Source organism: Electrophorus electricus, chromosome 23 (assembly GCF_013358815.1).
Source record: "Electrophorus electricus isolate fEleEle1 chromosome 23, fEleEle1.pri, whole genome shotgun sequence".
Classification (NCBI taxonomy): domain Eukaryota; kingdom Metazoa; phylum Chordata; class Actinopteri; order Gymnotiformes; family Gymnotidae; genus Electrophorus; species Electrophorus electricus.
In genome coordinates this window covers 10,277,441-10,293,506 of record NC_049557.1, presented here as the reverse complement: position 1 = coordinate 10,293,506, position 16,066 = coordinate 10,277,441, and the positions used below count along the sequence as shown (strand labels likewise).

At 42.4% G+C, this 16,066-nt stretch overlaps 1 protein-coding gene across 1 annotated transcript; it reads left to right on the top strand.

Moving 5' to 3' along the window:
- The first annotated feature begins 5,289 nt into the window (after positions 1–5,289).
- On the top strand, positions 5,290–9,062 carry LOC113587957 (N-acetyllactosaminide beta-1,3-N-acetylglucosaminyltransferase 3-like). The gene is given in 3 exon segments (XM_035522215.1): positions 5,290–5,334; positions 8,164–9,007; positions 9,010–9,062. Coding segments are annotated over 3 exon segments (942 nt in total).
- The last annotated feature ends 7,004 nt before the right edge of the window (positions 9,063–16,066 follow it).

Sequence of the window (16,066 nt, the reverse complement as noted above, 5' to 3'; positions counted from 1 at the left end):
TGTGAGTGAAAGTAATGGTGTGTGTATGTCAAACAGTCTGTGTGAGTGAAAATAATGGTGTGTTTATGTCAAACAGTCTGTGTGAGTGAAAATAATGGTGTGTTTATGTCTGAAACAGTCTGTGTGAGTGAAAATAATGGTGTGTTTATGTCAAACAGTCTGTGTGAGTGAAAATAATGGTGTGTTTATGTCAAACAGTCTGTGTGAGTGAAAATAATGGTGTGTTTATGTCAAACAGTCTGTGTGTGTGAAAATAATGGTGTGTGTATGTCAAACAGGCTGTGTGAGTGAAAATAATGGTGTGTTTATGTCTGAAACAGTCTGTGTGAGTGAAAATAATGGTGTGTTTATGTCAAACAGTCTGTGTGAGTGAAAATAATGGTGTGTTTATGTCAAACAGTCTGTGTGAGTGAAAATAATGGTGTGTTTATGTCAAACAGTCTGTGTGAGTGAAAATAATGGTGTGTTTATGTCAAACAGTCTGTGTGAGTGAAAATAATGGTGTGTTTATGTCAAACAGTCTGTGTGAGTGAAAATAATGGTGTGTTTATGTCAAACAGTCTGTGTGAGTGAAAATAATGGTGTGTTTATGTCAAACAGTCTGTGTGAGTGAAAATAATGGTGTGTTTATGTCAAACAGTCTGTGTGAGTGAAAATAATGGTGTGTTTATGTCAAACAGTCTGTGTGAGTGAAAATAATGGTGTGTTTATGTCAAACAGTCTGTGTGAGTGAAAATAATGGTGTGTTTATGTCTGAAACAGTCTGTGTGAGTGAAAATAATGGTGTGTTTATGTCAAACAGTCTGTGTGAGTGAAAATAATGGTGTGTTTATGTCTGAAACAGTCTGTGTGAGTGAAAATAATGGTGTGTTTATGTCAAACAGTCTGTGTGAGTGAAAATAATGGTGTGTTTATGTCAAACAGTCTGTGTGAGTGAAAATAATGGTGTGTTTATGTCTGAAACAGTCTGTGAGAGTGAAAATAATGGTGTGTTTATGTCAAACAGTCTGTGAGAGTGAAAATAATGGTGTGTTTATGTCTGAAACAGTCTGTGTGAGTGAAAATAATGGTGTGTTTATGTCAAACAGTCTGTGTGAGTGAAAATAATGGTGTGTTTATGTCAAACAGTCTGTGTGAGTGAAAATAATGGTGTGTTTATGTCAAACAGTCTGTGTGAGTGAAAATAATGGTGTGTTTATGTCAAACAGTCTGTGTGAGTGAAAATAATGGTGTGTTTATGTCAAACAGTCTGTGTGAGTGAAAATAATGGTGTGTTTATGTCAAACAGTCTGTGTGAGTGAAAATAATGGTGTGTTTATGTCAAACAGTCTGTGTGAGTGAAAATAATGGTGTGTTTATGTCAAACAGTCTGTGTGAGTGAAAATAATGGTGTGTTTATGTCAAACAGTCTGTGTGAGTGAAAATAATTGTGTGTTTATGTCTAAACAGTCTGTGTGAGTGAAAATAATGGTGTGTTTATGTCAAACAGTCTGTGTGAGTGAAAATAATGGTGTGTTTATGTCAAACAGTCTGTGTGAGTGAAAATAATGGTGTGTTTATGTCAAACAGTCTGTGTGAGTGAAAATAATGGTGTGTTTATGTCAAACAGTCTGTGTGAGTGAAAATAATGGTGTGTTTATGTCAAACAGTCTGTGTGAGTGAAAATAATGGTGTGTTTATGTCAAACAGTCTGTGTGAGTGAAAATAATGGTGTGTTTATGTCAAACAGTCTGTGTGAGTGAAAATAATGGTGTGTTTATGTCAAACAGTCTGTGTGAGTGAAAATAATGGTGTGTTTATGTCAAACAGTCTGTGTGAGTGAAAATAATGGTGTGTTTATGTCAAACAGTCTGTGTGAGTGAAAATAATGGTGTGTTTATGTCAAACAGTCTGTGTGAGTGAAAATAATGGTGTGTTTATGTCAAACAGTCTGTGTGAGTGAAAATAATGGTGTGTTTATGTCAAACAGTCTGTGTGAGTGATAATATTGGTGTGTTTATGTCTGAAACAGTCTGTGTGAGTGAAAATAATGGTGTGTTTATGTCAAACAGTCTGTGTGAGTGAAAATAATGGTGTGTTTATGTCAAACAGTCTGTGTGAGTGAAAATAATGGTGTGTTTATGTCAAACAGTCTGTGTGAGTGAAAATAATGGTGTGTTTATGTCAAACAGTCTGTGTGAGTGAAAATAATGGTGTGTTTATGTCAAACAGTCTGTGTGAGTGAAAATAATGGTGTGTTTATGTCAAACAGTCTGTGTGAGTGAAAATAATGGTGTGTTTATGTCAAACAGTCTGTGTGAGTGAAAATAATGGTGTGTTTATGTCTGAAACAGTCTGTGTGAGTGAAAATAATGGTGTGTTTATGTCAAACAGTCTGTGTGAGTGAAAATAATGGTGTGTGTATGTCAAACAGTCTGTGTGAGTGAAAATAATGGTGTGTTTATGTCAAACAGTCTGTGTGAGTGAAAATAATGGTGTGTTTATGTCAAACAGTCTGTGTGAGTGAAAATAATGGTGTGTTTATGTCAAACAGTCTGTGTGAGTGAAAATAATGGTGTGTTTATGTCAAACAGTCTGTGTGAGTGAAAATAATGGTGTGTGTATGTCTAAACAGTCTGTGTGAGTGAAAATAATGGTGTGTTTATGTCAAACAGTCTGTGTGAGTGAAAATAATGGTGTGTTTATGTCAAACAGTCTGTGTGAGTGAAAATAATGGTGTGTTTATGTCAAACAGTCTGTGTGAGTGAAAATAATGGTGTGTTTATGTCAAACAGTCTGTGTGAGTGAAAATAATGGTGTGTTTATGTCAAACAGTCTGTGTGAGTGAAAATAATGGTGTGTTTATGTCAAACAGTCTGTGTGAGTGAAAATAATGGTGTGTTTATGTCAAACAGTCTGTGTGAGTGAAAATAATGGTGTGTGTGTATGTCTGAAACAGTCTGTGTGAGTGAAAATAATGGTGTGTTTATGTCAAACAGTCTGTGTGAGTGAAAATAATGGTGTGTTTATGTCAAACAGTCTGTGTGAGTGAAAATAATGGTGTGTTTATGTCAAACAGTCTGTGTGAGTGAAAATAATGGTGTGTTTATGTCAAACAGTCTGTGTGAGTGAAAATAATGGTGTGTTTATGTCAAACAGTCTGTGTGAGTGAAAATAATGGTGTGTTTATGTCAAACAGTCTGTGTGAGTGAAAATAATGGTGTGTGTATGTCTGAAACAGTCTGTGTGAGTGAAAATAATGGTGTGTTTATGTCAAACAGTCTGTGTGAGTGAAAATAATGGTGTGTGTATGTCAAACAGTCTGTGTGAGTGAAAATAATGGTGTGTTTATGTCAAACAGTCTGTGTGAGTGAAAATAATGGTGTGTTTATGTCAAACAGTCTGTGTGAGTGAAAATAATGGTGTGTTTATGTCAAACAGTCTGTGTGAGTGAAAATAATGGTGTGTTTATGTCAAACAGTCTGTGTGAGTGAAAATAATGGTGTGTTTATGTCAAACAGTCTGTGTGAGTGAAAATAATGGTGTGTTTATGTCAAACAGTCTGTGTGAGTGAAAATAATGGTGTGTTTATGTCAAACAGTCTGTGTGAGTGAAAATAATGGTGTGTTTATGTCAAACAGTCTGTGTGAGTGAAAATAATGGTGTGTTTATGTCAAACAGTCTGTGTGAGTGAAAATAATGGTGTGTTTATGTCAAACAGTCTGTGTGAGTGAAAATAATGGTGTGTTTATGTCAAACAGTCTGTGTGAGTGAAAATAATGGTGTGTTTATGTCAAACAGTCTGTGTGAGTGAAAATAATGGTGTGTTTATGTCTGAAACAGTCTGTGTGAGTGAAAATAATGGTGTGTTTATGTCAAACAGTCTGTGAGAGTGAAAATAATGGTGTGTTTATGTCTGAAACAGTCTGTGTGAGTGAAAATAATGGTGTGTTTATGTCAAACAGTCTGTGTGAGTGAAAATAATGGTGTGTTTATGTCAAACAGTCTGTGTGAGTGAAAATAATGGTGTGTTTATGTCAAACAGTCTGTGTGAGTGAAAATAATGGTGTGTTTATGTCAAACAGTCTGTGTGAGTGAAAATAATGGTGTGTTTATGTCAAACAGTCTGTGTGAGTGAAAATAATGGTGTGTTTATGTCAAACAGTCTGTGTGAGTGAAAATAATGGTGTGTTTATGTCAAACAGTCTGTGTGAGTGAAAATAATGGTGTGTTTATGTCTGAAACAGTCTGTGTGAGTGAAAATAATGGTGTGTTTATGTCAAACAGTCTGTGAGAGTGAAAATAATGGTGTGTTTATGTCTGAAACAGTCTGTGTGAGTGAAAATAATGGTGTGTTTATGTCAAACAGTCTGTGTGAGTGAAAATAATGGTGTGTTTATGTCAAACAGTCTGTGTGAGTGAAAATAATGGTGTGTTTATGTCAAACAGTCTGTGTGAGTGAAAATAATGGTGTGTTTATGTCAAACAGTCTGTGTGAGTGAAAATAATGGTGTGTTTATGTCAAACAGTCTGTGTGAGTGAAAATAATGGTGTGTTTATGTCAAACAGTCTGTGTGAGTGAAAATAATGGTGTGTTTATGTCAAACAGTCTGTGTGAGTGAAAATAATGGTGTGTGTATGTCAAACAGTCTGTGTGAGTGAAAATAATGGTGTGTTTATGTCAAACAGTCTGTGTGAGTGAAAATAATGGTGTGTTTATGTCAAACAGTCTGTGTGAGTGAAAATAATGGTGTGTGTGTATGTCTGAAACAGTCTGTGTGAGTGAAAATAATGGTGTGTTTATGTCAAACAGTCTGTGTGAGTGAAAATAATGGTGTGTTTATGTCAAACAGTCTGTGTGAGTGAAAATAATGGTGTGTTTATGTCAAACAGTCTGTGTGAGTGAAAATAATGGTGTGTGTATGTCAAACAGTCTGTGTGAGTGAAAATAATGGTGTGTTTATGTCAAACAGTCTGTGTGAGTGAAAATAATGGTGTGTTTATGTCAAACAGTCTGTGTGAGTGAAAATAATGGTGTGTGTATGTCTGAAACAGTCTGTGTGAGTGAAAATAATGGTGTGTTTATGTCAAACAGTCTGTGTGAGTGAAAATAATGGTGTGTGTATGTCTGAAACAGTCTGTGTGAGTGAAAATAATGGTGTGTTTATGTCAAACAGTCTGTGTGAGTGAAAATAATGGTGTGTTTATGTCAAACAGTCTGAGTGTTTGGGAAAGTACTGGACAGGCGCCACTTTCTTCATGTAACTCCACACTTCAGATCATTGGCTATAACAAAACTGTAGGGCAGAGATGAACATGAACAGGCTCAGGGTGAGCAGAGACGTGGAGGTGTCGGTACAATCAGCCGTGTGGCGGTGTCGCTACAGACAGGGACGTGGAGCTGTCGCTACAGACAGGGACGTGTGGAGGTGGCGCTACAGACAGAGACGTGTGGAGGTGTCGCTACAGACAGGGACGTGTGGAGGTGTCGCTACAGACAGGGACGTGTGGAGGTGTCGCTACAGACAGGGACGTGGAGGTGGCGCTACAGACAGGGACGTGTGGAGGTGGCGCTACAGACAGGGACGTGGAGGTGTCGCTACAGACAGGGACGTGTGGAGGTGTCGCTACAGACAGGGACGTGGAGCTGTCGCTACAGACAGGGACGTGGAGCTGTCGCTACAGACAGGGACGTGTGGAGGTGGCGCTACAGACAGGGACGTGGAGGTGTCGCTACAGACAGGGACGTGTGGAGGTGGCGCTACAGACAGGGACGTGTGGAGGTGCCGCTACAGACAGGGACGTGGAGCTGTCGCTACAGACAGGGACGTGGAGCTGTCGCTACAGACAGGGACGTGGAGCTGTCGCTACAGACAGGGACGTGTGGAGGTGGCGCTACAGACAGAGACGTGTGGAGGTGGCGCTACAGACAGGGACGTGGAGGTGTCGCTACAGACAGGGACGTGTGGAGGTGTCGCTACAGACAGGGACGTGTGGAGGTGGCGCTACAGACAGGGACGTGTGGAGGTGGCGCTACAGACAGGGACGTGTGGAGGTGTCGCTACAGACAGGGACGTGTGGAGGTGGCGCTACAGACAGGGACGTGTGGAGGTGCCGCTACAGACAGGGACGTGTGGAGGTGCCGCTACAGACAGGGACGTGTGGAGGTGTCGGTACAGACAGAGACGTGGAGGTGTCGGTACAATCAGCCGTGTGGCGGTGTCGCTACAGACAGGGACGTGGAGGTGTCGCTACAGACAGGGACGTGTGGAGGTGCCGCTACAGACAGGGACGTGTGGAGGTGCCGCTACAGACAGGGACGTGTGGAGGTGCCGCTACAGACAGGGACGTGTGGAGGTGCCGCTACAGACAGGGACGTGTGGAGGTGTCGGTACAGACAGAGACGTGGAGGTGTCGGTACAATCAGCCGTGTGGCGGTGTCGCTACAGACAGGGACGTGGAGGTGTCGCTACAGACAGGGACGTGTGGAGGTGGCGCTACAGACAGGGACGTGTGGAGGTGCCGCTACAGACAGGGACGTGTGGAGGTGCCGCTACAGACAGGGACGTGTGGAGGTGTCGGTACAGACAGGGACGTGTGGAGGTGTCGGTACAATCAGCCGTGTGGCGGTGTCGCTACAGACAGGGACGTGGAGGTGTCGCTACAGACAGGGACGTGTGGAGGTGCCGCTACAGACAGGGACGTGTGGAGGTGCCGCTACAGACAGGGACGTGTGGAGGTGCCGCTACAGACAGGGACGTGTGGAGGTGGCGCTACAGACAGGGACGTGTGGAGGTGCCGCTACAGACAGGGACGTGGAGGTGTCGCTACAGACAGGGACGTGTGGAGGTGTCGCTACAGACAGGGACGTGTGGAGGTGCCGCTACAGACAGGGACGTGTGGAGGTGTCGCTACAGACAGGGACGTGTGGAGGTGTCGCTACAGACAGGGACGTGTGGAGGTGTCGCTACAGACAGGGACGTGTGGAGGTGTCACTACAGACAGAGACGTGTGGAGGTGTCGCAACAGACAGGGACGTGGAGGTGTCGCTACAGACAGAGATGTGGACATCTGTTACAGTAATAAAAACATTTATACTCAGAAAAGTTGTCACTGTCTTTCGCCATTTCCTATTTCTCTCCACACCCCCCCCAGGTTGCCTTCATAAAGGTGCCTTCATACAAATCGGAAAGGAGGACTGGCTGTCACCTACACTTATGACACCTCTGAAGAGGTTATATTCATCCAGTGGACATGAGACGACACATCATTCGGTAATCACTTCATTTTGTTGTGGTTTGTGGTTTTTATCATTTGATTCATTAAATGCAAGCAGGCAGTTACGTTTTTTGTTTTATGCTGTAAACAATAATTGTCACTTTATATTTGTCAGTATGAATCTGATCAAGGAAGTGCAGTTAGGGTTTGTCAAACTGCAGATGTTCATGTAAATTCACCAAACGTCAGCCTTCCTCTTACTACATGTATTTCTACATGCTTAAGTTAATTGTTTATACCTGTTACAAAGTCTTCTCACTTCCTCTCACTTAATAATAATTTTATTAAATAATTGAAAAGCCTGCTACTTGCCTGTGTAAATTCAAAAACAGGCATGTTCAGAGTGGTGTGCAGTTAAATGAAATATTCTTGTGTCTTGTCAATGGAATTACATTGAGTCACTTGAGTTGTAAATGTATAATTGGATTTGATCATACTGTCCCATGTCCATGAGACCTATAAGAGATGTGGAGATTTCACGGTCGTTACCGTGTCCGAGGTTCTACACACTCCCTTGCTCGTCTGTTTTGCTAGAGGGGTAAATTCCTGCAGAATTTGTTTTATTGTGCAGTGGTATACAGCATAGTAACTATGTTCACTGACTTAAAGGATGATGAAGTCTACTGAAGATTCACTTAAATCTTGTCTGGTGTTGAATCATCACTTTTAACTGTGACTTTAAAGATCTTTTGCACTTTATTCAGCTTGCCAGAGAAGGAATCAAAAGTTGGAGCTAGCTATTCTACTCTGCGTGGGCACTTTGATGTTGAGTTTGCTTATAATACTACAAACTTTTGTAAAGAAACATATTTAAAACACAAGAGAACTGAATCGTAAATCTGAACATCCGACTCCAGAACCTCTCGAGTTCAGCTCCCACATTCAAACAATTTTTCTGCTTCCAAGGTCACAGGATTTTCCAACCTGCCACTTCACATCCAAGACTTCCTGTTTTACCGCCATTGCCGTTATTTCCCAATGCTGCTGAACGTTCCCAATAAGCGTGGTGGTCCACAGAATTCTGCACACGTGTTTCTTCTGCTGCTCATCAAAAGCTCTCCGGCCAACTACGAGCGACGGGAGGTCCTGCGTAAAACGTGGGCAGCAGAGAGGATGCAGAATGGCAAACAGATTCGCACGGTGTTCTTGTCTGGGACCAGTGGAGACGGCTACGAGAAGATGAGGCTGAACAAAGTCCTGTGACTGGAGAACCGTGAACACCAAGACATTCTACTGTGGGACTTCACGGATTCCTTCTACAACCTCACCCTGAAGCAGGTCCTGTTCATGGAGTGGCTGGAGAGATGGTGTCCCAATGCACACTTCCTGCTCAACAGAGATGATGACATTTTCACCAACACAGATAACATGGTGGAGTATCTGAAAGGGCAGGGCGACAGGGATGGAAACAAACACCTCTTTGTTGGAAGCTTGGCCTTTTATTTGGGTCCCATTTGAAAGAGAGTCCAAGTGCATGAGTCAGACCGCTATCCTCCTTATTGTGGTGGATGTGGATTTTTGCTCTCACGGTTCACTGCCAGGACTATCCACAATATGTCCCAGTCCATCACCCTGATGCCCATCGATGATGTTTACATAGACATGTGTCTGGAAAAGGCTGGTCTCAAACCTGAGTCACACATTGGTGTGAGGACTACTGCTCTGTATATTCCCTCTCAGAAGGTGGACTCATTCGACCCCTGCTACTACCGAGAGATACTCCTGGTCCACCGGTTCCTCCCTTACCAGATTTTCTCATGTGGCATGAAATTCACCGGGATGATTTAGAATGTGCAAAGACATGACTATAAAGTAACTCCACCTTAGAGAAAGAGAACTCTGCCAGGCAACAGACCAAAGATTTAGGTCCATCTAATACAGCTCAAATGAATCTGTATTCTGACACAGCTGTGTGGGGTTCTCATCTCTTCTTAACCCCTGTATTAGCAGAAAGATTCTGCACCATTTTACACATTACTATGGTTTTATTCACCTTGATTTCAGTGAAATAGTTTTGTGAAATGTACCAGAAGCAAAATGGCCTGCCCCCAACCCCTAAGAGGTTATCTATCTTGTGTGAAAATAACACCAATAAAAACACCAATACAATTATTAATAAAATAAATAAGTAGAACTAATGCTAAAAATATTATACAAAATATTATACAAAATATTTTTGACATTCTTTAAATTCTACCAGATAAGGATTTTAAGTTTCTTACTCAGGTAACTCATTTCACAGTCCAGACAAGAACGTATTCAGTGGACAGGTGGTGAATGATCTGTGTACATATTAATAACAATGTTCCCTGAGGTCCAGGCCATGCTAGTAACATGGGCAAAGGTGTGTGCGTAGGGTCCCCCAGAGGGCCTGAGATTGATCACAGTCGTGAGGGTGACCACAGTCCTGAGGCACCAGAGGGTGACCACAGTCCTGAGGCACCAGAGGGTGACCACAGTCCTGAGGCACCAGAGGGTGACCACAGTCCTGAGGCACCAGAGGGTGACCACAGTCCTGAGGCACCAGAGGGTGACCACAGTCCTGAGGCACCAGAGGGTGACCACAGTCCTGAGGCACCAAAGGGTGACCACAGTCCTGAGGCACCAGAGGGTGACCACAGACTTGAGACCAGAGGGTGACCACAGTCCTGAGGAACCAGAGGGTGACCACAGTCCTGAGGCTCTCTGAGACATCACAGTCCACCCACATCATCGTCACAAACCCGAATGAACACATGACATAACTGGACGACAACATCAACACCTCATTACCAGAAAACTCTACGACAGAGGGCCCCAGGCTCTGCACACTGATACACAGGAAGCTAACCAATATCTTGAGTAAATAAGACTTTAGCCTGGATTTAAAAATTAGGAGTTTGTCTGAATCCTGAATTAAAGCTGGAAAGCTGTTCCAGAAGTGAGAGGATTTTAGGGGAAGGCTTTTCGCATGGCTGTATTCTAGGAAGTAAGAGAGATCCTACATTCTGGGAACACAGTAGCCGAGGTGGCTTATCGCATACAATGAGTTCACTCAGATACTGTTATAACAAACCATTTAGTGCTTTATACATCAACAAGAGTTTTTTTTATAGTACATTCAAATTTTAACTGGGAGCCATGCAGAGCTTAAAGGACGGGATTGTTCTGTAACATTCTAGTACTTGCAAGAACTCTGGCTGCTGCATTATGTACAAGTTGGACTTTGATTACGTTTTCAAGGATCCAATTAGAAGACCATCACAGCAGTCTAGTCTTGTTGAGATAAAAGCGTGGACCAATTTATCTGCATCTGCTGAGGAAAATGAATGTCTCAGTTCTCTGTCCACTGGGCGTTGTTGTTGTGTGATGCCTCCTTCTCCCATATGCTTTTCCAGTATTGTTCAGTCTCCAGCTTTGGTGCATCTGTTCTCAAGCTGTTATCCTGTCACTGAGAGTACACTTTGGATGGCTCATGGGAGAACATCCTGTTTATTCCCCTGGGTTCTACTTCTCATGTGTATCTCTACATGTGGGCAGCCAGAGCTTTTAATCTTTGCTTGGCCTTCTCCAAGGCCTCAGTTATGGACAGCTTGTTGTACTTGTCAGGTACCTTCAGCACACCTTTCTCCATTTCTGATAGCTGGCTGACTTCTCCGTGTGGCCTTTATATTGGCCTCCAACCTCCTTCACATAGGATACTGCTCCATGACAGGACATGCCTGATCAAGAATCATATGAACAGAGATCTGCACATGGGCAACATTAAGCTGTGTCCAAGACAGGAAGGGACACCGACCAACTGATCCACCTGACCGGGCTCTACAGGACAGAATGACTACAGGCCTGTCACTCTGATGTCTATGGTCACAAAGTCCTTTACACAACTGGTGTTGGCCCACCTGAACAACTTTGTAGGACACGTTTTGGACCCCCTGCCGTTTGCTTAAAAAGACAAACAAGTGGATGACAGTCAACATGGGGCTACACTACACCCTACAAGACTACCCAAGGACATGAGCAAGGATCCTGTATGTGGACTTCAGCTGGGCATTCAACACCATTATTCCAAATATCCTCTCCCCCAATGTCTCCAAGCTCACTGTGGCTCCTGCTATCTGTCAGTGGATCACAAGCTTCCTGACAGGTAGGGAAAAGCAGAATATTAAATGTTATCTATTGTCATTTATATTATTATTCTCTTATACTTATTCTATGATTGTCCGCAATAAGAAACATCTCAATAATTTTATTAAGGTGGCTAACAAAATAACTGCCATTTATATTTATATTTTTGGCCTTTAGCAGGCGCTCTTATCTCGAGTGACTTACAGAAGTGCTTTGTCATTTACTCATAGAACACACCCTAGCCAGTACCATAGGTTAGCGGTTAGAGGTTTTTATGTTTGTAGATTTAGTATGCCTGGCTGCAAATCAAATGTCCTCGTTGGTTATAATAAACAGAACAGAACTGAACTGGAAAGTCCATCTGTGTTCCCCTCCTTCCTTCCAGGCCATGTATTCCTCAAAAACCAGGTACCGTGCTGGGAAAATCATTCCAGATCCCTCACACCCTGGACATGACCTCACTCAACTCCTCCCTTCCAGCAGGTGTTACAGAACCCTTGACACTACAACATCTAGACACGGGCAGTTTCTCAGTCAAATCGTAAATAGTTGACTGACATCTGTTATGCAATAGCTACTCTTGTACCCTCAGATAGATACAACTGTATAAATCACAACTTCACTCCCATACGTAGGCATTGTGTGGCACTACCACACACACCAGTGGGGAGTTTCCTGGCCATGGACCCAACATTTCAATGTTTTGTTCACTGAGCCACTTGGTTATCACTTTTGCCTTGTGACATAGTGCTCCGTCATGCTGGATAAAGCACTGTTCATCACGAAATCGCTCCTGGATCGTTGGGAGAAGTTGCTCTTGGAGAATGTTTGGATACCATTCCTTATTCATGTCAGTGTTCTTAAGCAAAAGTTTTGTTGATTTTCACATTTTCTATTCCTGACCATACTTCTGATGCTTCATACTTCCACATACTTCTCAATTCATTCTTCACACCTAAAATACATAACCGGCTTTCTCTAATGGACAAACCTGAGTCTGTATATTAATATGCATAGCTAACGTGCTGGTGAAATATAGGAATAGAGCTGCTGGTAAAAATTAATCTACAGGGTCTAGGATAACTACCTATTATCTCGGCATGTCCTGGGTTCTGACACACGCACACCAAAGACAGCAGTGCAGTTTCAATTTGGGTAAATATTATTCAAGAGCTTAGTACAACATTTAAAATGTGTATAGATCAAACAGCTCGGGTTCTATTATTGTTGTGCACAACTATATACGAGAGTCCCGAATATAGGGTTAGTTTCCCGTGCGGAAATAAATCTTACTGTGATGCCACTGGTTAGCAGAACGACACTGCCATGGCGTAATGGTCTCAGAATGACACGATAATGGTGTCCAGTAATGCTCAGTTCGTGACGGATTTCCACGCGCCCCCTCTTGGTTACTCCTTCTCACTCGATACAGGCTAATATGAGGAAACAATATGCTCAGACACAACATGCAGGTTTTGTGGGGTAAATACACTGAATGTGGTGTCCACACTGGATGCGAGTTAATATGATCAAACTGAGTACGCACGTGCGGTGCACTTACCACATACACAGGCAAATTCACTAAACGTGCGCAAGCAAGCACCATTAGTTTACTTAAAACTAGCTGCACTAAAAAAAGTTATGCAGGACATTACAATCTAAGCTTACAGCACATGCACAATGCAACAACAGTGAAAATCATTCATAAAACACATTTACGAAAGTCTATAGCAACACTGAACCTAATGTAGACTGAATAGCTGGCTAGTTCCCCCCCCTAGTTAGCATACATCACAACGTGGTTTGGTACATAACTCAGAGCTCAAAAGTAAAGTGAAGTATAATGTCTCTGAAATCAATGAAATCTCTTACCTAATATGAAGAAACAATATAATCAGACACAATATGCAGGTTTTGTGAGGTAAATACACAGAATGTGGTATCTACACTCACGGCGATAAACTCCATACGCAGCTGACCTAGAGGGCGCGCCGCAGTGCCGTTCTCAGACCTGCACAGTGCAAGGTAAACAGACTATTTGTCTTGGCAAATCGTCCGAATATACTATATTTATTTATTTGTTTGTTTGTTCGTACAAATAAAACAAATAAAATGTGGGTAGGCTACGCTTTGCCTCCTTGTTGTTCCGCCGCTCGTTTAACTTTCCCAGCCTTCCATTTGTGTCACCTGTGTCTTGTTTTAAGTATGTACACACACCCCGTGTTTGTTCAGTTTCGTCGCTGGTCATTGTTGCATGCCTCGATCGTGTTTTCACTCCCTGTGGCGATTGTATTCCTAGCCTTTTTTGTGTTTGGCTGTCATAGCTGTTTAGTTCATACCGCTGCTTGTGTAAATCTTATTTGTAGACAGGTTTCCGGCTGAGTTTGCTGTATGCAGTTGGCTGCTGCTTCCCCTTGGCACGTGATTGGAAGAAAAGCTGTGTGCTAATTGTAAAGTGACCTTGGGTTCCTTGAAAGGTGATATATAAATATAACTTAATTCATTATTCTAAAGAATATGCTATGTGGGAATAGTAATCTCTGAGAATGGGTATCAGAGGAACTCCAGTGAAGCTCAAGCTGTCCATTTTCTCACAAATGAGAAGCCAAAGACTGTCAGACCAAAATATTGGTTGGCTTGCTGAGTTAATACTGAGCCTAGGTTGAGTTAATACAGAGGCTAGGTTGAGTTAGGAAAAACAAGAACATTTCAGCTTTCACCATCCAGTTCTGTAAAGTGGAAGCACTGGAGATATGAAGCGCCGCTCTCCCAAACCTACCAGCCATGGCCCTCCCAGACTTTGAGAAGCTGTGTATGCTAAAATTATACGTGTCTGAGGAAGGTCTTGGGGCAGGGAGCAGCACTGTAGGTCATAGGCTATGGGTCATGGACATAAGGCCTGCTGATAGAAACTACAGATTGCATTCTGGGAAACTGGTGTTTAAATGGGTGGTTACCAGGACTGCCTGTTCATGGCCCTCATTTCAGTCTACAATGAAAGTAACCAATTAACCTGCACAATGAAGTCACAAAGCTCAATGCTGTGGGACAAACCCTAGGTTGCAGAAATATCTGATTACAGGTTTGCTTTAAAGTACAGGCCTGAGTCTACAAATAGAGATGCTGACTTCCTCTTCCTCATAATGAATAAACATCAGACTGCAGCCAAATGTGTTTATTAAAATGATACACATTCTTCAGGTAAAATTCAGGTGTTTCCCCTTCAAAGTCTCACTGATGCCAAATTAACCACCCAGCCATGAAGTCTGCCTTTACAAATATCCATGAAAGAATGTGTCATTATAAAGAGCTCACTGATGCCACCATTGCAAGTCACTTAGTGAAATTTCTTCCCTCCTAGATATTCAATGATCAGATGAGAGTGGGACTATTGAAAAATGGAAGTGTTTAGGAACCACAGCAACTCAGCCATGAAGTGACAGAGCACGTAACATTACAGAACAGGCTCACCCAGTGCTGAGGCGTATAGTCAGAGCTTTCCATGGCTACACAGATGCATGTGAGCCTTACACCAAGCACAATGCTGAGCGTCAGATGGAGTGTCATAAAGCACGTCGCCACTGGACTCAGGAGCAGTGAAACCTGTTCTGTGGGGTGATGAATCACGCTTCTCTGTCTGGCAGTCTGATTGATGAGTCTGGGTTTGGAGAATGCCAGGGGAATCCAGGGTTTCCTCCCACAGTCCAAAAACATGGAGATTAGCTCAACTGGCTATTCTAATAAATTGTCCTGATGTGTGAATGATTGTAGATGGTGCTCTATCTTGGGTGTAAACATTTCTGTTTAAATGTTTTGTATCTTTAAATCTGCTGTTCAAACTGTGTATGCTGTTTAAGAACTGTTGTGTTGCAGAGAGGGAGAGGGGGTGCAGAAACTCTACACACAGTGTGCATTTACCCCAATACTGGGTGCATGTATCCCCAGTACTGTGTGCAGGTATCCCAGCATGTCGATGCTGAAGTGTTTACATACATAAGTTGTATTGCTTAGATGAGATCACAGCTTATGAACTGCAAGGAATGTGTAGTGTAAATGATCGTAAACAACACATTATGTACAATTTACATAGTGATCTACAGCATCAGGCAGCCTAATAAATTTGTCTCTGTAAATAATGAAGACACATTTTTATCTACTTATGTGTTCATTTGTTCACCAAAACAACTGTATATTAAGAGAAGCAATTTTCAAATCAATACCACTTTTAAATAAAATAGTACTAAACGCATTAAGTTTTTAACATCATGCAGCTTTTGATAGAAGCACACAGCAGGTGTACTTCTCTCTTATATGTCTCTCTCTCTCTCTGTTTGTTTTTTGTTCCTGTGAAGAGAGCAGACCATTAATCTTCTTGATGTGGTTCAGCCTCCCTCCCCTCGCTTTCTCTCTCTGGTCTTCGGTTCTCTATACAGTATGTGACAGCCTGCAGGTGACCCTCAGAGATGTGACCCAGATATTGTCTCCACACCACAACATTTAAAGCAAGTGTAACTACTTGTATGAGATTGTGTAATTGTCCATGCAGACATTAGGGGGCGACATGTGACGATCCATGATGTCTGTCTGAAGGAGCGACTGTGTCCGCCTAAACTAACATCGCATAACGCTTTCTTCACATCACTGTCAGCTTGTCAGACGTCACCACGCACTAAATGGAGACTAACACTAATTGGTAATGAGT